Consider the following 27,472-nt stretch of genomic DNA (forward strand, 5'->3'; position numbering starts at 1 on the left):
ACGATTTCATCATTTCCAGTTCGGTCGTTAATGAGATTGGATGCACGGGGTATCGTCCTCATCGTCTTGGTGTGATTTTAAATCATTCAGGAGTTAAGTGAATAGTGCTAAATTTATTCAATATAGCAGTAAAGGTGAAAAGTAGATTTTTTCGCAAAAAAAGTTTAATTCGATTGAAGCGAAAATTTCGCAAAATCATGCAAGTGCAACCTCAAAAGTACCAAGGCCTTGTGGCCGATCTCTTGCCCAATATACGGCTCATGCAGGCATTTGGGCATTTTCTCTTTAAATTTGTGTCTGGACCAGTGATGTTCCGGAAAATCTATTCATTTACACATCTGTTCCTGCTTTTGTTTCAATTTGTGACCATTATATTGAATCTTGCATTTACTGCAGGAGATGTTAATGAATTGACATCTAATACAATCACCACACTCTTCTTTACACACAGCATCACCAAATTTCTCTATTTTGGCATCAACTCAAAGAATTTCTACAGGTGAGAACATTTTAAATTTCTTGCCACATAATGGATAATCTTATCTTGCAACGCTTTTTTTTTGTTGCTTAAAAAGGACTCTCAACATTTGGAACCAGTCAAATACCCATCCCCTTTTTGCTGAATCCGATGCACGATATCATTCGATTTCTCTATCTAAAATGCGGAAATTGCTTACGCTTATCGTGACACTCACTATAATGTCTGTGACGGCCTGGGTTACCCTAACATTCTTCGGAGAGAGTGTGAGGCATATGACCGACAAGGCAACTAATGAGACATACACTATAGACATCCCCAGGCTTCCGATCAAAGCTTGGTATCCTTGGGATGCTATGGGAGGATACAAGTACATTCTCTCCTTTGTGTTTCAAGTAAGTTTATTGTCATAAAACTTGTCTTCAAATAGTTTAATGTTTTTCACAATCTTCATCATCCTTCCCCAAAATTTTATTAGAAAAGCTATTTTAAAGATTTATCATTAGTCTTCACGATGCATTCAGATGAAAAATTGGAAAGCATTAGAAACAATATGTGACAGTTTCAAAGTTATTGTGATTGAACGTGAGGCCATTTCTCAATTTAATGATTTTTGAAAAATATTGTGAGTTCGAGATTTAAAAACATGTTACTTCCAGAAAAGAAGAAGTAGGATGGATAACGTTGGATAAGATATTGATTTTCAATTAGACTTTCAATTAACTTGGTGTCCTTATGCTTAATTTTAGCAGATGTTCTCATATTTATTTCCAACCCCTTAAGAAAGATATTACAAGCGAAAGTGAAAAAAGTAGGAAAAATACACTCACTAAAAAGGAAATGAAATCATGATAAGCTCAAAAAATTGTAGTTATGTTTTTTTAATAATTCATTGAAATACTACATAATTGTAGTTTCCAATAGTTGAATTCGTGAAAGTACGAGAATTTTATCAAAAATTTCAAACTTTTACGTCTTTAGAAGTTCTTTTCCAAGTAAACATTTTATTTTAATTTATAGATAATTTGTTTTATAGGAATATACCTCTCAAGTTCCGAAATTTCAAAAAGAAATTTCGATGGCATTTGATTTGTTATATTAATTCAGACTACAATTATTAAAACTTCCAGAATATGTTCTAAAATTCATAATGTTATAAAAAGTGGTAAAGCGTCTCAGCTTTGTAAAGTGCTCTTCCACGTGGCGATGTACACTATGCGTTGACAAAGGGTTGCGTTTTTATTATTCGTTTAATTCAACTATTTTTGTGTTTACCGGTATAGATTAGATTTAAACTAATTTACAAAATAATCAAGAATATAGCATAAAAGTCGAAGACATTGTTTTCAATTAAAATGCCCATTTTTTCATAATGACCAGCGCACAATAACTTTTGTTTGTAAACATGTTTTCAAAATTTCACATGAGAATGAGCGAGATGACTAGATGTAGATCTCATTCACTCTCATTGAAATGTGAAAAACATGTTTACTAAACATAAGTTATTGTGCGTTGGCCATAACCGGTTCATACTTGGTTAGAACTATTTCCGATTCGTTCACAAATCAAAGGCTATTAAAATGCAACGAATTTTTTCCAATCAGTTAATAAATACAATAATTGCAGTCTGTTATTTAACAAATCATTAGATTGGTTATGGTCATTGCAAAGTGTTAAAAAAAATAAAACAATTTTATACATATATTGCCCTGCTGGATTGAATTTGTTTAAGAAAATATTAGTTTTAATTATTTTCTTGCGAACATCCATGAAAATCAAATTTTATGACTCATCCTTATAAATGCAATTTTGTAATATAATAAGAAAAACTTTAACTTATTTAGTCAGAGAAATTTCATTTGATTACGGGTTATCGATCAAATCATTTTTAAAGAAATATAAATATGTAGCATTCCTTTAAAAAAAAGTATCTGTTTATATGGTTTCTTTATGTTTTCCATTTTTCTTTTACAATTTTTTTTCTAATTTTGTTTACTTCTCCGAATTTGAAAAATCTAGAATTACTTTATTATTTTTTTAAACAAATAAATAAAAAATATTAAAAAATTAAATATTTAAAAAGATGTTGAACTTCAAAAATCCAAAAATAATTTTTTAATTTCAGAAGTTTGGTAATTCAGAATGAAAAATATTTAACGCAAGACTTACCAAGAATAAAAGAAAAAAGTCTTTTTTAAAGGTGTAGGTATCAAAATATATTATGAAGTTTATTCGTGCAATAAAATTTTTTTTCTGAAATTATTTATTCATTACCACCCTTAATTACATATTTGGAACTGAATAAACAAACTGATGTAAATAGTTTGAGAATAGGTGGAATGAGGACGTAAGAGCTTATGCAAAGTTTGTGCTAGATTCAAATTCATATAATCTTGGTTAGTTAATCTCTTTATTGGTACTTCTCTAAAATCCTATGATAAGTTATCTAACATCTCTTTACCCCTTTTTAGGTATACTACCTGCTCTTCTCATTGTTCCAAGCAAACTTGGCCGATGTACTTTTCTGTTCGTGGCTGCTATTTGCATGTGAGCAACTTCAGCATTTGAAGGGTATTATGAAGCCCTTGATGGAACTCAGTGCCACTCTGGATACTTACAGACCAAACACCGCTGCTCTATTCCGATCAATTTCGGCAAACTCCCATTCTGAACTGATTAATAATGAAGGTGTGTGTACTTTGATTGAATTTAATGTACTTTATAGAACTAATTAATATGTGAAAGACGACTTGGCAATGAAGATTGAATCACACTTTTAAAAATTCAACACTATAAGTAGTTAAAAAGTTTATCCTTTGGACAGAAGGGTAATAAGATGGTTGACGATGTTGATGTTGCTGTTTATTATTTCTGTAGTTGAAAAGGATGTAACAGACTTGGATATCAGTGGAATTTACAACTCTAAGGCTGACTGGGGAGCCCAATTCAAGGCACCGTCTAATTTGCAGAATTTCGGTAGCGGTGCCAATCCCAATGGATTGACCAAGAAGCAAGAGCTCATGGTTCGCACGGCCATAAAGTATTGGGTGGAAAGGCACAAGCACGTCGTAAGGTAATGTGATAACTACTAGATCAAGTATCTCACTTAATTTTCCTGTTTATGAATTATTAATGCATTTAATAGCTATGTAGATATTACATATTAATAGGGGTAGAACGTTAAATAATCGTAATTCATTTAGAAGTATATTTTTGTGTCTATGTCACAAATTGGTGTAGGGAGTCAAGTTTATAAAAGTAGCACGCACAGTTCACGTGTGACGATGAAAAATTCATCAAAAATACCACCCCTTTAGTCAACTCAGGAGACAATACCAAATCGATGTGGTGTGGCACCAAAGAAGTGATTTCAAATTAAATTCTTTGAATCCTTGAATAATTTACACCGTCCAATCGAGTACATTTCGATCGATATGCTAGAGCGACGACAAAATGATTTTTCAATACAAAAGGATGAACAAGCCTATGCGAATACGTATAAATATATACTGTATTCTGTGTGATGCAAATATATTGAAATGGACAGTATTATACTTTCAAATCTTAGTTCAGACTAAATTAGAAAAGGTTTTTAACAAAGAAAAAAGCTTAAATTATAAGTGAGAATTACAAATCGACCGCTCAGAATAAGAAACGAATAACTCGCAGTAGGCAAATTTTATACAGGAGAACGATTTGAAGTTGAGATTTTACATACAGAGTATAGGATTTTTGAGATTTAAAACCTCTATAATTTTGGAAATAATTAATTTTCAAGTATAATATTCACAGGGAATGTAGATGGTATAAAGAAGTATCCAAAAAGCGAATAAAACGATTTTTATAAAAAATCGAGTTGTTCGACTTATATTCTAACAGTTCGAAATACATATGTATTTAGATTATTATTATGTAGAAATTTTTTGCTTAAGAGTTTTATTTAAAAATTACTGTGAATATGCAAATAATGCTAATTCTTTTTACGCGTTGTAACTCTTGAGTTCTCCTCCTATGAGTGTTAAGAAATGCAACATCTTATTGCAAATAAATGAAACGTGATTTTTTTTTTAGAAAACACTTCTTAATTAGTTATTTTACACCAAAGAATTTCATGACATTATGACGTTAGTTAAGTGCAATTCTTCGCAATATATCAACATTATTAAAAATCCAATATTTTGTGAATATCTTCCACAAATAAATAATTTAAAATTAAGTAATTCTAAATTATACACCTATTGGAGATATATAGGTCAACATAAATTTGGACTTTCAATTCAATAGAGAGACCGGGGCAGAATTAGCCAGCAGTGGTATAGACGGTGGGGTTTATAATTTTTATTAGAAAGAATATTAAGCAAACTACTATTTAGAGTAGGGTAAAGTGGTACAAGTTAGACAATGGTAAAAATTGGACAGGGCTTTTTTTCTTGATAAATTTAGTACTTCATTTTTATTTGTATATTTTTAATACTTTAGTTTTATAATTTGGTTCCTTTTGCTTAAAAAAAATTTAGTACTGTATTTATCAAGAAAAAACCCCTGTCCAACTTGTACCGGCGAATTGTCCAACTTTTAACACTATGTCCAAATTGTATCACTTTATCCTAATTAACCTTCCTGTCCTTTGAATATTTATTATTCTAATTAAAAAAAATCCTAAACTAAAACCAAAGAAAAATTTAATTTGCTGGCTAATTTAACCCGGTATCCCGTATTATCCAAGCATACTAGTATTACTAATTTCATTTTGGACAGGGCAGGGCCTTTAGGGCCTTTAGTGACCCGCCTATTGTAAAAGAGATCGTGCTTTCATTGTTGATCGTCTAGTTTAACCTCTATATTCCTAGTATGTAATTTTCACTTTGAAATAATAAAAATTCAAATAAAATTACATAGACTAAAATTCACTGTAGCATTTGCGGTGACAATTACATATGAAAGATCTGTTGGAAAATGTGTGATGCCATAGAAAGCTAAAATTTAAACGAAAGCTTCCTCGAAAGCGAATTCAAAATACAATAGTTTGAAGTATGAATAGTTTGATCATTCTTTGTATTTCTTAAAAATTAACCACTTCTATCTGTTCCGAAATACAAAGCAATTATTTCGTGATAAGTATATTATATATTGTGTCGTATAAAGAAAAAATAGCAACAATAGAAGCAAGTTTTGCGAAAAGTTCTGAAGCGTGCTTTTCCTATTGAACAAATTTTTTCGATTGTCATTGGAATTCACATAGATTACTTAAAAGAATAAAATTAAATCAAGCTTTCACTTTTATCTCTTTTAGAAACATATGTATAGTTTGAGTACTCCACTTATATGATTTGGAAATTTTATACAATTGAAATTTGAAGTCTTTTCTTAAATTAATTACTGTCCTAGGGAGAGAAGTAGGGCACCTTTGAATTGGAGAAGCTTTAAAATTTGGATTTTTTATCATATTTTAAAATGTAATTCAGCCTTATCATAATGTAATTTAGCTTTATAATTGATTCGCAGAGGTATATTATATCATGCTATATCAGTTTCGTTTAAAAATAGGAGAAAAGGCCTGTTTTTAAAGGTGCCGAAATTCAAAAGTAGGGGAAACTGGGGCACCACCAAACACGGGGTACCACCAAACACTGCGATTTTTTAATCGGATATTTGATATCAGAGGATAAGACCGATAGGAATTTATAGGCACTATAGGGATGCTTGTCCACTGAAGAAATGGTCGAGATAGTCCAAGTAGTTTAGGAATAAAAATTACTGTTTGGTGGTACCCCGTGTTTGGTGGTGCCCCAGTTTCCCCTACTCCAATTCCACTAATAATTTTCATAGTAAAGGGGAATGTTTCGAAAATATTTTTCTGATATGAATATAATCGCTAAATTTAACAAAATGGATAAATTAAACTGCATTTTAATAATAATAATAAGTTTATTGGTTCATGCCCAGGATACAGAAAGTAACATGTAGGACTATAAGTATATATTTTCAAAGGAAAATCATACTATGACCTGTTGGTATTAAAGTTGTGGAAATTGAATAATTTTCACAAATTTTCAATAGCCGTGTATCACTTACTCAGACTTATAGTGATGAAATCTCTGTAAGTTGCAAGTAATATATCTTCTGAAAAAAAAATTAATTGCCATTTTTAGCATTTCTTCAGAGGTCCGGAATTTCTAATTAGTGCGAAATTGCAGCGGTGGCAAATAAAAAAGTCTGTGATAAGCCTATATCAGCTTATTGCAGGTGAGATTCTTTAGTATGAACAAACTTAAACTACCTTTATTTCATAGCTGAAGTCAAAGAATGTCATTTAATTAATTGTGACATAAATTTAGGACAAAATATCTGGGGAATTAGAATTGACTTACAAGTATTGATGAACGCATGTCCTGCCAATCATTAAAATCGGTTAATCAGGGGCAAAATATTTAAAGATATCGTTTATGAGAATGTATTTTGTCAGTCGTTTTAGATTTTAAGGCTCATGAAGTTGAAATATTACAAAGAATATTTATGTTTAATGATAAAATTTGCCATTAATAATCGGATATTTGGGAATTTAAAATCTGCCATTGCCTTTTTTTTAGGAAAATGATAGGTTTACAGCGTTATCACACTTGCACATTAAAATTTTAATGTGATTCACATTAATTGTCGCTTGTGAGCGTTCAAATATGTTATTTGTGTCTTTGAGTCACTTAATATTTGGGGTTTTTCTATTTATTGATATAGAAGTGGACTTGGCCTGCAAAAATAAGTTTAAATTTACCTAAAGCATAAATATTTTTCACATTAAAAAATTAAAGAGAAAATCTCATTAATTTTTCGCATTAATGCTATAAATCAATTTATATCAAATTTTGCGGGTCAAGTCTACCTTTTTATCAACAAATAGATAAAATTTTGAATATAAAATTATTCAAAAACACAAATTACACATTTGGACTCTCACCAGCGACAATTAATGTGAATCATATTAAAGTTTTAATGTGCAAGTGTGATAACACAGTTGAGCTTAGGACAAACAAAATCGGACAAATAAATTACTTTTTAAATGATACTATTTAAACGAAATATCTATACATGTATGCTATATACATACAATTACGTAAACCAAAATCGACTTCAGAAAAGTTAAATATTTGAGGTTATATGTGATGCTAATTGTTTTGGCGGCATTGTAGCTTATTTCACGAACTATTTGGAAATATTTTAGAAATTTGTTAGCTTTACATTATGAGATTCGTTTAAATAAAATATAAATATGGCTTTTCGCAATTCATAAATTTCAATTCGCAACATCTTCTGTCTTATTAATTATATACCTAAATTATTTTAAATTTAATGTAGATTTAGAGAAAAATAGTGTAAATCTTATTTGAGATTAAACCTTTGTTGAAATTTATATGTTTAAGTAGTATACATCGAGCAAGTCGCTGTTTGTGACGTCACTATCGAGCAAGTCGCTGTGTTGTGACGTCACGATGAGTCATGCTCTGACGTCACTATCGAGCAAGTCGCTGTAGTGTGACGTCACGTGTATGCTGACGTCACACCCTGGAGGCATGACGCAATATTTTGGGATGACGTCATCCCGGAGGAGGGAGCGCCATCTGTGATTGCGAAATTGAAATATGGGCTGCCATTTTGAATGCCCATCCTCCATTTTGATTTTTGTCCGCCATTTTGAATTATGGTCCGCCATTTTTAATTTTTGTCCGCCATTTTGAATGCTTATCCGCCATTTTTATTTTTATCCGCCATTTTTTTATTACCGACCGCTGCTCCTATTTTTGTCCGCCATTTTTAATTTCCGACCGCCATTTTTATTTTTGTCCTGCATTTTTATTACCGACCGCTGCTCCTATTTTTGTCCGCCATTTTTAATTTCCACCGCCATTTTTATTTTTGTCCTCCATTTTTATTACCGACCGCTGCTCTTATTTTCTATGCGCGCGCCCTCTGTTATTCCTATTATTAACTATTTCCGTAATTTTTTTTCGCGACGTGAAAATTTTTTGGCCGAGACCTGGGATTGAACCGACAGATACTTAAAGTCTTAAACGTAATGTGTACCACCGCTTAGACCACTCGGCCACGGCGGCATGTTGTTGGGCTCCCGCTGAATCGTGAACCGTTGCATCGTCCACAGGCTGACGTCACCCATGCATAGATATCCCATATAGACATTTTCCATGCATGCATACATTTTCATACACATACACATGCCCCGTGGGAATAATTGCGCGCGTCACTTGGCGGGGAAAAACAGTGCGAGAAACAGATCTCGGGTTTCGGGTTTCAGAGTGGCGCGTGGTAACTTCTGGATATATGACCCGTACTTAAGAATGCATCGTATTGCAAAAATGGCATGGAATGTGTCGTATGGAGGCGACTATAAATTAATTGTCGTGGGAATATTTTAATTGCTGTGGGAATTTTTTCTTCCCTTTGAGAGCTATTAAAGGCTTCTTAATAAAGAGGATAAACGTTTTTACAGTGAAAATAAGTGTTTTTCATATAATTTCACATATTTTCGGGAAATTAATTTACTCCACTGCACTTTTAAGGGAGATCTTTCATTGGGATGATCTTTTATCTAAGTTGAATAAAGTCTATTTTGCGCCTCTTTATTTTACTTGCCCCATACGTTCTTCGCAATTTTAGTGGTATGATCACCAACCATGCATAGCTATGGAAAAGTATCTTCAAAGGTTGAATATTTTGTAACCCCAAAAAATCGGTTTTGCAGGGTTATATCCTAGCAGTGTGCGCAGAATGGGGTTGGATACAGTTAAAAGTTGCTTCAAACAGCTAGAGGCTGTTTCAATTTAGAGAACTCTTGTGGCAAGGGCTGTCTAATTATGGCAAGAGATTTTAAAATCTAATTCATGTAAATTTTTTCTCTGGAGAATCCTTCTTCTATGTCTACCAAAAATTTCATTTCTGCCCCCCTCTATTTGCAATGTCCGATAAATTTCGCAATGCCTCTTTAGATCATGATGATCCATATGATCCACTGTTCTCACGACTTTTCTTTGTCCATTTTTTGTGAAAAGCATTTCCATACTCTGATCTCGGATCTCAAATATGTGATATAAGCATGCTATACCCAAATTATTTCTGAATATTACAAACTGATGGTTGAATGTACTTTCTTCCATTTCTATGCACTTGTCGCCGGAATGACCGAAATATGATCTTCTGCATCGCTCATGAATTTTATGGGGTGGAGTGAGGCGATTAAAAGAGGAGTGAAAAATCGTCAATGAAAGCAAATTTCATTCTTTGTATATGAATCATTTAATTTTCTTGGCCGCAAGTGAGGAAAGAATGGGAAAAGGTGTTAGGTTTCTGATACCTTTGCCCTCTCCAATATTAAATATTTTGAATTTATAATTGATGCTTTTCTTACTATTTGCAATGTGCTTTAAAGAGATCTGAAGAAATTTGCACATGAACCCTATAGCATAAAGACTTGAGAAACGGCAACAAAATAACAAATCTGATGATGTTTTTCATATAAAATTATTTTTTCTCAAATTATACAGAATGGGTTGAGCATGTCACTGATTACTGTGGAACTGATGAATGTACCCCTAAAATTTAGTTATGTGCGATACTGAAACATTTTACATGTTTTTCACTGATAATTTGTTCCCAAATTACATTTATCCCTGCTAGACCCTTCTTGAAAGTAGAAAAGTGTGAAATTCTCTTCTTTTTATTAAATGATCATATTTTTAGTATATTCCCTCTGTGAACGGATCAAAAGAAAAGCTTCAAGAGGATGTTTAATAAAAGAATGTCACAGATTTTTGCTTTAGACTGAATATGGAAATTTGGCTTGCACTCACTACATCACCACGGAACTATGTCCTCTTTAATTCTCGGTCAAAAATTTGTCCTAGTATTATTGTTATTAAAATTTTATTTACACCTTTTACACCTTGCACTGAAGAACATCGAAAACTTTATTTGAGTTGCAATTTAGAAATTTCTGTGTACCCGCCACACCGCCACCGTTTGGAAAATACTTTAGGCAAACGTAAATGTTTTGTTCTGAGATATGAACCGATTTTATTTGTGAAAAATGTTATCAGGGTAATGCATAGTCTCTTAAAATTCAATTATCTGCGATGTTGAATCATCTCACGTCTTTTCAATGATAATTCGTTGCTAGATTGATATGCATTTCTGAGAGACTTTCTCATATAAAATAGAAGATGAAGATCTTTTCTTTTGAATAAAATCTTAGCATACTCTTCACATAAAATTAATATAGTGGATGTTTAATAAAAATTGAAGCTATTTCTCTTTTACTCTGCTAATATTTTTCAGATTTTACACGTTGACTCAAACAAATTAAGCGTGTTTCAGATAGAATGCAAAACCTCGAAGCATATCAGAATGATAAGTCAGTTGCCTTTAGGAAAAAAGTTTCCCAAAAGTTCATTGTCTCTATGGAAAAATGAGGGGCATGACATTTCCTATGTTTCCCATATGTTTCTAGCGCGCCGAAAAAACTTTTGGGATTATTAGCTGTTTTCTGTCAGTGTAGAATGAATTAGCAAAAAATTTAAATGCAAAATAAAAGCCAACTTAATATTGAATAGGCAACCGAAAACCCCAAATTGGCAACCTACGTTGTTTTGGAGATATCTCGTGAAATGTGTACGAAAACAGGGAAAAATTTACACTAAAATCGGTCGCATTTTTCAGAGCTTATGTCACCCCCCCCCCTAAACGTATGAAAAAAATGAATTTTTTGTACCCTCCACTGTAAAAATGTTTTTTCTTCAAATAAGATAGTGAATATGTACCAGTTGCTTAAGGGATGCATGGCCTTCTGTAACTCGGCCTCTTGTGATACTGAATCACTTCATGGCTTTTCATGGACTATTTTTAACATTTTGATAATCTTTTTGTGAGAAATCTTAGAAAATTAAAATTGAATGCGTCTTCTTTAAGAAAAGACTACTTTGTATGATGGCCTGAGTCAACGAACACCAAAAGAGAATTTTCAAGATATACTCACTAAAAAAGAAAGTCGCAAACCTGAGCTTTCATTCATCATTATCATTTTCAACTGCTAATCCTTATTGAGGTCGCGGACCCATTACATCCAATTTAGCAGTCTACACTTGTTGATCCTCCGCCACTTCAGGAAAATGTTCAGGCTCAATCCCCAGGCGCTCCAAGTCAAGATTCTGAATTTGATTCAGCCACCTTTTCTTAGGTCTGCCTCGAGGTCGATGTCTTCTCACAAATGGCATGCATAGCTTTTCTGGGGAATTTTTTGAGTTTTCATTGATTATGGGAATTTATCTTGGCACTTATTAGCACTACAAAACATCTTTGAACTCTATCCACTTTAATATTTGGACAAAAATTCATCCTGGTGTAAAGAGCGGGTACCAGGATTACCTCAAAGAACAATGAAAAACACATATTGGAGCAAACCTGGTTTAAGTTCAATTTTTGAAATAGCTCCACCTGCTCTTTAGAAAAATGCTTTACATGCCGTTTTCCTAGACTTTCCTCTGAGATATTAAAAAAAAATGCATATGCTGCAGAGTGACATGTCCAAACAAATTTTATCGGATATGAAAGAAAGATTTTGTACACTTTGCATTTATCTTGGGAAATTTCGTTGATGTGACCAAAAGATCTTCGAAATCTCAGAGTAATACCGTTTTATAAGAATTTTATCAATTTAAAAAACTTTTTCCTGGTTGAGATTTAATGACAAGTAGAAATGTTGGTGAAAAGTGATAAGTCAAGAAAGACAAGATCATCAAGCTCCATATGTTATAAAGAAAAAGCAACAGATCAACAAATATAACCATGATACTGCTATGGATCTACGAAAGCAGGAAGAAAAATAATATTTATCGCGATCGGTTTTTCTCCAAATAGCTTTTCATTGAGTGTTGAGTTATGTGCCGTAAGCTACGGGGGTGGAATTGCTGTTGTAGAATAGAACCAAAAAGACATGGTCGGCTTTCTGCGAAAACGGATTAACTTTAAGAGAATTGGTGGAAGACAAGTTGGGAAAGACTATGCCAATATGAAACTATTGCTAAACATTCAACTTGAACATTGTGTAAAAACCAGTAATCACTATGCCGTGAAAAAAATATTTTCAGAGGTACACCGATGTATGTAAATCTTTAGGAGTACAAAGATTGAAAAATTCTTATCTCTCAACCAATAATGCATTTAACCCCTCGATAAACTATTTTCGCCTTTTTCACGAAATTCCATTTATAGCAAGGAAGTCAATAATTTGTAATGCATCAAATTTGAAGAAAATTCACATAATTTTTTTTATTTCCCACCCCCCTTTTATGACTTTGCCTCTTACCTGTTGTATAATTTTTTTCTTCTCGACTCTGTCATAAAATTAACTTTGCTTTCCTGACTCTTGCATAAAACGCATTTTCTTCTTTTAAATAATTTTATTTCCTCTTAATCATGGCTGATTTTCATATGTATTGACAACTCATTAAGATATTAGCTTTGCATTCAATTCTTTCTCTATTACGAAAAGTATATTCTTGTAGTCTCAACGTATGGTTCTCGACATAGGGGGCAGCTCGTTGTTTTTGAAGCACACTCTTGACATGCAGCAACGTGCCCGCATGGAATAAAGGCGGTGTTGTATTCATTGTTGTAGCAGATTTTGCAAATTTTATTTGGTTGCTCTACAATCTCATATTCTGCTTCTTCTATACCTGAATCCAAGGTATGATCAGCAAAGAATATCTCAAACAAATTGTCAAGTGTATCCTCGTCATTGATGTTGAAAAATTTTAGCATTAAATGCTTTTTCTCCAAAATACTCATTTCTTTTCCGCTTTTCACCTTTCTGAAAATTTTTTCCACCACACCCTTACGTAAAGTCTCATTGTTGGTTGCATGAAGAAGCTCGATCATCTCACCAATTGACCTTTTATGTAAAATTAGCTGTACCAAATCGGACTCTGATTTGTCTTTTGCAAAAAGTTCTGCTAATTCTCTCAAGTTGTGAGTACTCATTGTGCTGTAGATTTCTTCTGATTGATTGATTTTCCAAGATGCCCCGTGTTAAATAATTGCAAAATATTATGCCAAACATTTTTTATTGAGAAAAAAGAGGGAGGGGATACAGGAAACTTTTGTTGATGCAAATCCTGCCACTGATTGTGTGAACACGCAAAAAAAAATGGTACTTTTAATTAATTCTATGGCATTTCACACAGAAAAGTGTATATCGCTATTATAATCTCGCTGGATTTCTCGTATATTGCAACATTTGCTCCTCATGATCTCTTTCTGAATCAGCCAGATTTTATTAATTGTATCGAGGCCTAAAATTAAGTTTGTCTTGCCCAAAAATGGGCCACGTCAGTGGCAAGCGGTATTCGCATGTTCTTTCGACACTCAATTTAAGCTTCGTGGTGGAAGGATCAGTCAGTCCCTGGGGACTCCCCAAGAGCACCGATTTAGTACTGATTATAACCCTAAAAACGCATGGAGGTTCCTTTCTTGCTCCCCAATCAACCAAATATTCCATAAAGCTATAGGTCTTTCTCCTATGCTTTAAAATATAGTAATAATTTATCGTCAGTTAATATTTTCATTTATGTTTGATTTGATCTACAATTTTCTTGCTAGATTCCTCTGCTTCACTCCTCTGGATTTCGCACAACTTTTTAGATGCTGTGATATAATTCATTTAAGATTTCTTCAGTATTAGATTTTGTCTAAATTTTCCCAAATCTTTTCAAGTTCCTCTTTTATGGGGCTTTGATCGCAGTGATTTCTCAAATCAGGCAAAACAGTTAATGTCGAAAATAATTCTTAGTTTTAAAGTGTTCAATCAAGAAGGTGCCTTTTGCTTCATTGCACACTTATGTACAATGGCCAAATATACCTTTTGTATGGTTTATTTTTTGGCCTTAGCATAGTAGTGAAGGACTTTTGAACCTTTGTACCGATTGACTTTTGCGAATGGAAAATACAAATTTTGCTATAGCCAAGAAACAACAATGCAAAATATTTTACTATCTACATAGATTTATTCGAAATTTTGTTCTGTGATCAGCTATGCTCCTTGACTGCTCCACGAAGGAGAAAATAATCCGTGTGATCCTCAGATCTTGCCCATATCTATCCCCATGGATTACGAATAACCGTCGCAATTATCATAAATTTGGTATCAATAGTTACATTTACTTTTCCCAATGGGATGATCTGCTGCAAGAAAATACTTGTACATTTCTATAAATTCACTATTACTTTCATATCAGTCGAGAACAAGTTAGACATTTTGATGGTTAAGGAGATTTATCTGCCGTAAAGGGAAACTCCGAATAATTATTTAAATCAGTAAGTAAACCTTATAGAAGAGTATAACGCCACACGTATGGAGATGTATGACGTCATATTTCTGATTACGTAACATTTGTAATATACGTTCCAATGACCCCCACCCCCCTCCTTACCCCTTACCGCCCCCTTACGCAGAAAATGATGACGTCACATTTAACTTTTGCATTTAAATTTACAGATTACACTGATTTTTTTACATTATTTTCCCTCTTGACTTGATTTTTTTTACAAATTTTCAATCGTTTTTGAATGTTTTACTTGAAACTCAGTTGCATTGCATTACACAGTTTCCAAACTGTATGGAAAAGTTCTGGATGCTCAAAAGCGATTGAAAATTTGTAAAAAAAAATCAAGTCAAGAGGGAAAATAATGTTAAAAAATCAGTGTAATCTGTAAATTTAAATGCAAAAGTTAAATATGACGTCATCATTTTCTGCGTAAGGGGGCGGTAAGGGGTAAGGAGGGGGTTGGGGGTCATTGGAACGTATATTACAAATGTTACGTAATCAGAAATATGACGTCATACATCTCCATACGTGTGGCGTTATACTCTTCTATAAGGTTTACTTACTGATTTAAATAATTATTCGGAGTTTCCCTTTACGGCAGATAAATCTCCTTAACCATCAAAATGTCTAACTTGTTCTCGACTGATATGAAAGTAATAGTGAATTTATAGAAATGTACAAGTATTTTCTTGCAGCAGATCATCCCATTGGGAAAAGTAAATGTAACTATTGATACCAAATTTATGATAATTGCGACGGTTATTCGTAATCCATGGGGATAGATATGGGCAAGATCTGAGGATCACACGGATTATTTTCTCCTTCGTGGAGCAGTCAAGGAGCATAGCTGATCACAGAACAAAATTTCGAATAAATCTATGTAGATAGTAAAATATTTTGCATTGTTGTTTCTTGGCTATAGCAAAATTTGTATTTTCCATTCGCAAAAGTCAATCGGTACAAAGGTTCAAAAGTCCTTCACTACTATGCTAAGGCCAAAAAATAAACCATACAAAAGGTATATTTGGCCATTGTACATAAGTGTGCAATGAAGCAAAATGCACCTTCTTGATTGAACACTTTAAAACTAAGAATTATTTTCGACATTAACTGTTTTGCCTGATTTGAGAAATCACTGCGATCAAAGCCCCATAAAAGAGGAACTTGAAAAGATTTGGGAAAATTTAGACAAAATCTAATACTGAAGAAATCTTAAATGAATTATATCACAGCATCTAAAAAGTTGTGCGAAATCCAGAGGAGTGAAGCAGAGGAATCTAGCAAGAAAATTGTAGATCAAATCAAACATAAATGAAAATATTAACTGACGATAAATTATTACTATATTTTAAAGCATAGGAGAAAGACCTATAGCTTTATGGAATATTTGGTTGATTGGGGAGCAAGAAAGGAACCTCCATGCGTTTTTAGGGTTATAATCAGTACTAAATCGGTGCTCTTGGGGAGTCCCCAGGGACTGACTGATCCTTCCACCACGAAGCTTAAATTGAGTGTCGAAAGAACATGCGAATACCGCTTGCCACTGACGTGGCCCATTTTTGGGCAAGACAAACTTAATTTTAGGCCTCGATACAATTAATAAAATCTGGCTGATTCAGAAAGAGATCATGAGGAGCAAATGTTGCAATATACGAGAAATCCAGCGAGATTATAATAGCGATATACACTTTTCTGTGTGAAATGCCATAGAATTAATTAAAAGTACCATTTTTTTTTTGCGTGTTCACACAATCAGTGGCAGGATTTGCATCAACAAAAGTTTCCTGTATCCCCTCCCTCTTTTTTCTCAATAAAAAATGTTTGGCATAATATTTTGCAATTATTTAACACGGGGCATCTTGGAAAATCAATCAATCAGAAGAAATCTACAGCACAATGAGTACTCACAACTTGAGAGAATTAGCAGAACTTTTTGCAAAAGACAAATCAGAGTCCGATTTGGTACAGCTAATTTTACATAAAAGGTCAATTGGTGAGATGATCGAGCTTCTTCATGCAACCAACAATGAGACTTTACGTAAGGGTGTGGTGGAAAAAATTTTCAGAAAGGTGAAAAGCGGAAAAGAAATGAGTATTTTGGAGAAAAAGCATTTAATGCTAAAATTTTTCAACATCAATGACGAGGATACACTTGACAATTTGTTTGAGATATTCTTTGCTGATCATACCTTGGATTCAGGTATAGAAGAAGCAGAATATGAGATTGTAGAGCAACCAAATAAAATTTGCAAAATCTGCTACAACAATGAATACAACACCGCCTTTATTCCATGCGGGCACGTTGCTGCATGTCAAGAGTGTGCTTCAAAAACAACGAGCTGCCCCCTATGTCGAGAACCATACGTTGAGACTACAAGAATATACTTTTCGTAATAGAGAAAGAATTGAATGCAAAGCTAATATCTTAATGAGTTGTCAATACATATGAAAATCAGCCATGATTAAGAGGAAATAAAATTATTTAAAAGAAGAAAATGCGTTTTATGCAAGAGTCAGGAAAGCAAAGTTAATTTTATGACAGAGTCGAGAAGAAAAAAATTATACAACAGGTAAGAGGCAAAGTCATAAAAGGGGGGTGGGAAATAAAAAAAATTATGTGAATTTTCTTCAAATTTGATGCATTACAAATTATTGACTTCCTTGCTATAAATGGAATTTCGTGAAAAAGGCGAAAATAGTTTATCGAGGGGTTAAATGCATTATTGGTTGAGAGATAAGAATTTTTCAATCTTTGTACTCCTAAAGATTTACATACATCGGTGTACCTCTGAAAATATTTTTTTCACGGCATAGTGATTACTGGTTTTTACACAATGTTCAAGTTGAATGTTTAGCAATAGTTTCATATTGGCATAGTCTTTCCCAACTTGTCTTCCACCAATTCTCTTAAAGTTAATCCGTTTTCGCAGAAAGCCGACCATGTCTTTTTGGTTCTATTCTACAACAGCAATTCCACCCCCGTAGCTTACGGCACATAACTCAACACTCAATGAAAAGCTATTTGGAGAAAAACCGATCGCGATAAATATTATTTTTCTTCCTGCTTTCGTAGATCCATAGCAGTATCATGGTTATATTTGTTGATCTGTTGCTTTTTCTTTATAACATATGGAGCTTGATGATCTTGTCTTTCTTGACTTATCACTTTTCACCAACATTTCTACTTGTCATTAAATCTCAACCAGGAAAAAGTTTTTTAAATTGATAAAATTCTTATAAAACGGTATTACTCTGAGATTTCGAAGATCTTTTGGTCACATCAACGAAATTTCCCAAGATAAATGCAAAGTGTACAAAATCTTTCTTTCATATCCGATAAAATTTGTTTGGACATGTCACTCTGCAGCATATGCATTTTTTTTTAATATCTCAGAGGAAAGTCTAGGAAAACGGCATGTAAAGCATTTTTCTAAAGAGCAGGTGGAGCTATTTCAAAAATTGAACTTAAACCAGGTTTGCTCCAATATGTGTTTTTCATTGTTCTTTGAGGTAATCCTGGTACCCGCTCTTTACACCAGGATGAATTTTTGTCCAAATATTAAAGTGGATAGAGTTCAAAGATGTTTTGTAGTGCTAATAAGTGCCAAGATAAATTCCCATAATCAATGAAAACTCAAAAAATTCCCCAGAAAAGCTATGCATGCCATTTGTGAGAAGACATCGACCTCGAGGCAGACCTAAGAAAAGGTGGCTGAATCAAATTCAGAATCTTGACTTGGAGCGCCTGGGGATTGAGCCTGAACATTTTCCTGAAGTGGCGGAGGATCAACAAGTGTAGACTGCTAAATTGGATGTAATGGGTCCGCGACCTCAATAAGGATTAGCAGTTGAAAATGATAATGATGAATGAAAGCTCAGGTTTGCGACTTTCTTTTTTAGTGAGTATATCTTGAAAATTCTCTTTTGGTGTTCGTTGACTCAGGCCATCATACAAAGTAGTCTTTTCTTAAAGAAGACGCATTCAATTTTAATTTTCTAAGATTTCTCACAAAAAGATTATCAAAATGTTAAAAATAGTCCATGAAAAGCCATGAAGTGATTCAGTATCACAAGAGGCCGAGTTACAGAAGGCCATGCATCCCTTAAGCAACTGGTACATATTCACTATCTTATTTGAAGAAAAAACATTTTTACAGTGGAGGGTACAAAAAATTCATTTTTTTCATACGTTTAGGGGGGGGGGTGACATAAGCTCTGAAAAATGCGACCGATTTTAGTGTAAATTTTTCCCTGTTTTCGTACACATTTCACGAGATATCTCCAAAACAACGTAGGTTGCCAATTTGGGGTTTTCGGTTGCCTATTCAATATTAAGTTGGCTTTTATTTTGCATTTAAATTTTTTGCTAATTCATTCTACACTGACAGAAAACAGCTAATAATCCCAAAAGTTTTTTCGGCGCGCTAGAAACATATGGGAAACATAGGAAATGTCATGCCCCTCATTTTTCCATAGAGACAATGAACTTTTGGGAAACTTTTTTCCTAAAGGCAACTGACTTATCATTCTGATATGCTTCGAGGTTTTGCATTCTATCTGAAACACGCTTAATTTGTTTGAGTCAACGTGTAAAATCTGAAAAATATTAGCAGAGTAAAAGAGAAATAGCTTCAATTTTTATTAAACATCCACTATATTAATTTTATGTGAAGAGTATGCTAAGATTTTATTCAAAAGAAAAGATCTTCATCTTCTATTTTATATGAGAAAGTCTCTCAGAAATGCATATCAATCTAGCAACGAATTATCATTGAAAAGACGTGAGATGATTCAACATCGCAGATAATTGAATTTTAAGAGACTATGCATTACCCTGATAACATTTTTCACAAATAAAATCGGTTCATATCTCAGAACAAAACATTTACGTTTGCCTAAAGTATTTTCCAAACGGTGGCGGTGTGGCGGGTACACAGAAATTTCTAAATTGCAACTCAAATAAAGTTTTCGATGTTCTTCAGTGCAAGGTGTAAAAGGTGTAAATAAAATTTTAATAACAATAATACTAGGACAAATTTTTGACCGAGAATTAAAGAGGACATAGTTCCGTGGTGATGTAGTGAGTGCAAGCCAAATTTCCATATTCAGTCTAAAGCAAAAATCTGTGACATTCTTTTATTAAACATCCTCTTGAAGCTTTTCTTTTGATCCGTTCACAGAGGGAATATACTAAAAATATGATCATTTAATAAAAAGAAGAGAATTTCACACTTTTCTACTTTCAAGAAGGGTCTAGCAGGGATAAATGTAATTTGGGAACAAATTATCAGTGAAAAACATGTAAAATGTTTCAGTATCGCACATAACTAAATTTTAGGGGTACATTCATCAGTTCCACAGTAATCAGTGACATGCTCAACCCATTCTGTATAATTTGAGAAAAAATAATTTTATATGAAAAACATCATCAGATTTGTTATTTTGTTGCCGTTTCTCAAGTCTTTATGCTATAGGGTTCATGTGCAAATTTCTTCAGATCTCTTTAAAGCACATTGCAAATAGTAAGAAAAGCATCAATTATAAATTCAAAATATTTAATATTGGAGAGGGCAAAGGTATCAGAAACCTAACACCTTTTCCCATTCTTTCCTCACTTGCGGCCAAGAAAATTAAATGATTCATATACAAAGAATGAAATTTGCTTTCATTGACGATTTTTCACTCCTCTTTTAATCGCCTCACTCCACCCCATAAAATTCATGAGCGATGCAGAAGATCATATTTCGGTCATTCCGGCGACAAGTGCATAGAAATGGAAGAAAGTACATTCAACCATCAGTTTGTAATATTCAGAAATAATTTGGGTATAGCATGCTTATATCACATATTTGAGATCCGAGATCAGAGTATGGAAATGCTTTTCACAAAAAATGGACAAAGAAAAGTCGTGAGAACAGTGGATCATATGGATCATCATGATCTAAAGAGGCATTGCGAAATTTATCGGACATTGCAAATAGAGGGGGGCAGAAATGAAATTTTTGGTAGACATAGAAGAAGGATTCTCCAGAGAAAAAATTTACATGAATTAGATTTTAAAATCTCTTGCCATAATTAGACAGCCCTTGCCACAAGAGTTCTCTAAATTGAAACAGCCTCTAGCTGTTTGAAGCAACTTTTAACTGTATCCAACCCCATTCTGCGCACACTGCTAGGATATAACCCTGCAAAACCGATTTTTTGGGGTTACAAAATATTCAACCTTTGAAGATACTTTTCCATAGCTATGCATGGTTGGTGATCATACCACTAAAATTGCGAAGAACGTATGGGGCAAGTAAAATAAAGAGGCGCAAAATAGACTTTATTCAACTTAGATAAAAGATCATCCCAATGAAAGATCTCCCTTAAAAGTGCAGTGGAGTAAATTAATTTCCCGAAAATATGTGAAATTATATGAAAAACACTTATTTTCACTGTAAAAACGTTTATCCTCTTTATTAAGAAGCCTTTAATAGCTCTCAAAGGGAAGAAAAAATTCCCACAGCAATTAAAATATTCCCACGACAATTAATTTATAGTCGCCTCCATACGACACATTCCATGCCATTTTTGCAATACGATGCATTCTTAAGTACGGGTCATATATCCAGAAGTTACCACGCGCCACTCTGAAACCCGAAACCCGAGATCTGTTTCTCGCACTGTTTTTCCCCGCCAAGTGACGCGCGCAATTATTCCCACGGGGCATGTGTATGTGTATGAAAATGTATGCATGCATGGAAAATGTCTATATGGGATATCTATGCATGGGTGACGTCAGCCTGTGGACGATGCAACGGTTCACGATTCAGCGGGAGCCCAACAACATGCCGCCGTGGCCGAGTGGTCTAAGCGGTGGTACACATTACGTTTAAGACTTTAAGTATCTGTCGGTTCAATCCCAGGTCTCGGCCAAAAAATTTTCACGTCGCGAAAAAAAATTACGGAAATAGTTAATAATAGGAATAACAGAGGGCGCGCGCATAGAAAATAAGAGCAGCGGTCGGTAATAAAAATGGAGGACAAAAATAAAAATGGCGGTGGAAATTAAAAATGGCGGACAAAAATAGGAGCAGCGGTCGGTAATAAAAATGCAGGACAAAAATAAAAATGGCGGTCGGAAATTAAAAATGGCGGACAAAAATAGGAGCAGCGGTCGGTAATAAAAAAATGGCGGATAAAAATAAAAATGGCGGATAAGCATTCAAAATGGCGGACAAAAATTAAAAATGGCGGACCATAATTCAAAATGGCGGACAAAAATCAAAATGGAGGATGGGCATTCAAAATGGCAGCCCATATTTCAATTTCGCAATCACAGATGGCGCTCCCTCCTCCGGGATGACGTCATCCCAAAATATTGCGTCATGCCTCCAGGGTGTGACGTCAGCATACACGTGACGTCACACTACAGCGACTTGCTCGATAGTGACGTCAGAGCATGACTCATCGTGACGTCACAACACAGCGACTTGCTCGATAGTGACGTCACAAACAGCGACTTGCTCGATGTATACTACTTGTTTATAATCTTTCTTAATTTAGAAAATCATGAAGTTTCAAAGATTAGGAATGTAATTTGGTGACCCATTCGCAATCATAAAGTGGCCAGAAACTCTTTAGGTAAAGTTTGAGTCCATTCGGAGAACATGCAATTTTGTTTGGATAATAGTACGTGAGATTATTAGAAGTCTCATCTAATATCATCGCGAAAATGGGTGCAAATATTTAAAAATAAAAAAAAACTATCTTCCTCAAGGGGCACGCTATCTATCTGTTATTGCACTATTGAGATGGTTTTTTTTTCGTGAATTGGACTCATTAAGTGCTGAGGTTATTTGCACGCACTCAAAAATCGCACAAAACTTCAATAAATATTTCACTGAACATTCAAATATTCAATGAAGCATGACTTTTCTTAATACTTTATAGACTCGTAGCAGCTATTGGAGATACTTATGGTATCGCCCTTTTGCTTCATATGTTAACATCCACGATTAAGCTGACTCTTTTGGCTTATCAAGCTACAAAGATAAGCAAAGTTGATGTGTATGCTTTCTCTGTGATTGGATATCTTGTCTATGCTCTTGGCCAAGTGTTTCTCTTCTGCATCTTTGGGAATCGTCTAATTGAAGAGAGCTCATCCGTGATGGAAGCTGCTTATTCTTGTCACTGGTACGATGGCTCAGAAGAGGCTAAGACATTCGTGCAGATTGTCTGTCAGCAATGTCAGAAAGCAATGACGATATCTGGAGCGAAATTCTTCACTGTCTCATTGGATTTGTTTGCATCGGTAATTTTTCTTCTCTATAATAAAATATTTTTCCATCCCACATATTATCAATATCCTTTTTCCTGGAAATTCATTAATAAGCACGTGATCTAGGAAAATACATCGGAATTTTCAACAAAATACTATTTCATTTAATTCAATTATAAGGCTTTTTGAAATGCAATTTTGACAAAAAGAATTCCTGCGGCTGATTGTTAAAACATTTATTATAATGATATTTTGAAAATTATTTATGCACAAAACAAAAAGAAATATTTTTTTAAAATAAATGTTGTGTAGCTAATTTCGAATGCAATATGCATTTTCACCATTTTCATATTTCTAAAAAAAATCTATTTTTATTAGCAAATTAAAACAAACAAAAAAAACTTTATAGAACTTGATAAAGTTCTAAAAATTTAAAATGTTTAATTCGTGTATTTGAATATACTAAAATAGTATTTTTTCATGTAAAGTTATGTGTTCCTGGCAGTGTGCAAGAGTAGAATTTTTGTTGAATAAGAATTTACAAAATTCGAGGGTCTTACTATTAATTTTTTGAGATCCACTGGATCTTCGATGATCAAAAAAATTATTTATTCTGACTATTCAATAAAACAAAACATTTTAGATAGTAAAAATAAAAGGTGTGGCAAAGCGTCACATGGTCCGCAAAATGCTCGAACTCCTGACTTGGATGCCATCTCAAAAGTACTTTCGTATCATTTACCGTTTACCTGTTCACAACTAAATTTGAACCACATCATAAATCACTCAAGATATACTCGGGAATAGCGTAAGAGTAGCACAATTATTTTTTTTGATAAAAAATTGCTTACTGGTTCATAACCGGTTCATTACCGGTTTATAACCGCGGTATCCAAATAACTATACTGATAACCAAATTGAAAAATGAGCCCTCCAAAGTTGATCTTTGACCTTAAATAATTCAAAATGGCGAATTTTCCGGTCATAGATAAGTTTGGACGAAATGTTAGCCTGGACTACCTCTAAAAGATATCCGAAAATCATTGAAAATCTTAGGTCAATTTTGAGAAAAACCAAAAAAAACATGGTTTTGTAAGGGTTGGAGGAGGTGGAGTGGGGAGATGGGTTGATAGAAAACTTCTAAAGATATTGTTTTTTATTGGCGGTCATAGAAGACTGGGAAGTCGATATCTTTTACCGTTTGAACTCTAGGACGGTGACAAGATGAAAAAAGGATGATTAGGAGAATGTAGGCATGGTTCGCACACAGTGAACCTTTAAACGATGCGAATTATCTCTTTGGTTGCAAAGAACTAGTTCGTCATTTCTTAGCCATTAGGGTGGAATCACCACTTGTCGCCAGTAGTGCCCCACTTCTCGCCACCTATATTGAAATCGCTATTTTTCACGATTTATGAAATAAATGAGCCGCAATGTTATTTGTATTTCTATTGCTGCTATGTATAGAGTCGAAAAATAACAATTGTTCGTTTTGTATTTTAAATGTTGAGCATTTTTCAAAACAATATTTTAAGCAAGTGCATCGAATCTAATATTTCTTATCAAATATAACAAGTACCATCAAATTTTCATCGAACAAAATTTACGTTTTTGGATAAATAATCTGTCTGTTGAATATTTAATTACACTCGTAGAATACATAAAATTTGTATTTTGTTTATTAATATTTCATTTAATATTATTTTTATGTAAAAATGAGCCATGGCGAAAAGTGGTAATGTTTTGAAAAGATTTTACCACCTGTCGCCATTGCTTTTTAATAGGCGACGCTAACTTCACTTCATAGATTCTCAGTTATCAAATCTGCTTTGTTTACTTTCTGTAACAGTCTAATAATTTGATTTCTCAAATAAAACCGAAGAAAATTCATTGTGAGTAATAATAAGAAGGTCATGAGGAAAAAGAAATGCTGAATATATTTTTTGCACAATGCATAATATTACCCAAAATAATTGAGTTTGGGCGTTTTCAAGAGGGTGGCGAGAAGTGGTTTCAAAACTGGCGAAAGGTGGTAAAAAGTGGCGACGAAGTGGTTATTTTTGCATTGTTAATAAAAATCAGTTTTTTTAAGTAGTCCAGCATTAAATTGGAGTATTTTTTTTGACGAATCTGGAGTCAATACATCTCAGTAAGTTTGTGTCAAATTTGAGATATCTTATAATAAGGGGTCAAAAGCTATAATGAAATTAATTTCACATTTTTCTAAAAGTGGCGATAAGTGGTTACTCCACCCTAGATAGATAATTATAACGTCATGAGACAAGATGAGAAATGGTAAAACAGGTCTTTGCAAACAAAAAGAAAATTTGCATCGTTTGAAGGGGTTCACTGTGTGCGAACCATGCCTACATTCCACTATATAACTGCTTCTCTTTTAGTTCGCGCAGTAAAATGAGGAATTATAATATACTGTTTTTTCTATGGAGTTCGAGCAGTAATAAAATAACTGTTGCATCTGAATCATTTCATGAACATTTTTAAATCATCAATGAAATATTACCATGCAATTAATGAAGTTTATTATTCTAGGTTCTCGGTGCTGTTGTCACCTACTTCATGGTGTTGGTGCAACTCAAGTAAATTTATGATCAATTCTCTTTTGATGTATTTTGACGAGGAATTGAGAAGTTGAAAAGGGATAATATACGCTTTCAATTACATAAGAAATCAACAATTTTGAATTTAATCAACCAAATGGATGATATGGAATATATATTTTAAGTGATATGTGTAATCAATTGAATGTGTTTTCTGGCGGGCATTCACAATGAAATATCACAAGATAATAATTAAAAAAAAATAGAATGCACCCAAAAGAATAGTCAAACAGATTCAATATAAATGTTAATTCTATAGAGAGACAAAAATGTATTTTTGTTAGATGTAATGTTAAATATATTTTGCAAATATATATATTATTCTACGTTGTTAAATATTGTGTACTTAATTTTAAAAAATGAGTTTTTATTGCGTTCAAGTTTATAGATAAGGGAGTTTGTGGATGGTGTGCCTCAGTGGGATTTATTGTGCGTGAAAAAGTTCTGCAATTTATGAGATATTCATCCACCTAATGGTCCTGCTATTGCTGCTCCTGGGATCCGGAAAAGCTTCCAACTTACCATAATTTACATTCTCTCCCTCGTGTTTTGAGCACTTCCTTCACCATATCGATAATTTCTTCGTTTTGCATTATTTCCACCAATAGGAAGTATCCATTGATTTTTTTTTTCAACAAATCCATCCTATCTTTTATTATTTGCAGACTTGGAAAAAAAGCTACCATACCCCGTGTTTTTACCAATTCTATGGCTGCAGAAAAAGTTGTTTGTCTTTCAGACGAATAAAATAATTGTGCAACCTCTTGAAACGAAAATTCACTGACTTTGCACGAGTTCCTTGAAAACAGAAATAAGAGAATAATTTAAGATGATTTTGGAGTTGAGAAATTTAAATTTCAACACTATTGGGAGAAACCATACTCTCTGTCAAGGATTATGCTATTATGCTAAACAAATTTTGCATTGAGTTTCATGTTTAAACTTTTGCGATATAATCAACTGTTTTGTGCAATTAGTAGCTTTTCCATTGTCTTCGCTATGAAATAGTGATAATACACCGAATATTTACATATTCCAAAATCATTTAATCTATTCAGAATTGTCCCCATGTAATTGGGTAAATTCGATAAATTTCCGCCAAACCAATAATTTGCTAAAATATTGAAGCTGTTTTGCTGGGAAATAGATAGTATATATAGCGATAACCTGCAATCACGCTATGAGTGCCTTTCTTACTATTAATTAATGATGCGTTAATTACACGGAAATGATTGATTATAACACTTGAATTGTGGTGAAATTGCCTCATACATTGGATTTAGCAAATACACGTATTGTTTTGTTACCCAGGAGCTCCTAAAATGTTAATACGTTGTCTCTTCATGACGGTGCTTGAAGTGGCTTAAGTGATTTTCTACAAAAAATCAACAATTTAAATCCACTTCTCGTTTTTCAGCTTTTTCAGCGTGGTATTGAATTTAAAATTGCCGAAAATAATTGGTTAAAATACTATTAATTTCAATATAAAAATATTTAGTCTAATACTGCCTTTGAAATCACAATCCATAGAGCTTCTTTGTCTCAATTTTGTATTATTCTCGTGTAAAATCCTTAAGGAGGCATTAAAAGTCGCAAACACTGTCTACGCTTACGATCTAAATGGAGAAATGAGGTAAAATTTACAACCAGAATAAAGTCTTAAAGGTATGTGTGGTGCTAAATTATTTTGAAAATAGAGATTCAACAACAAGAGGTATATATACCC

The 27,472-nt window shown here is 33.4% G+C and overlaps 1 protein-coding gene across 1 annotated transcript; it reads left to right on the forward strand.

Annotated features, from left to right (window-relative positions):
* LOC129801515 (odorant receptor coreceptor) lies at window positions 1-26,082 on the forward strand. The gene is made up of 6 exons (XM_055846674.1): window positions 1-499; window positions 576-873; window positions 2,950-3,166; window positions 3,356-3,551; window positions 22,801-23,161; window positions 25,679-26,082. The coding sequence occupies exons 1-6, from the start codon at window positions 198-200 to the stop codon at window positions 25,727-25,729; spliced, it is 1,425 nt and encodes a 474-aa protein (XP_055702649.1). The 5' UTR covers window positions 1-197; the 3' UTR covers window positions 25,730-26,082.
* The last annotated feature ends 1,390 nt before the right edge of the window (window positions 26,083-27,472 follow it).

This window comes from Phlebotomus papatasi, chromosome 1 (assembly GCF_024763615.1).
Source record: "Phlebotomus papatasi isolate M1 chromosome 1, Ppap_2.1, whole genome shotgun sequence".
Classification (NCBI taxonomy): Eukaryota; Metazoa; Arthropoda; class Insecta; order Diptera; family Psychodidae; genus Phlebotomus; species Phlebotomus papatasi.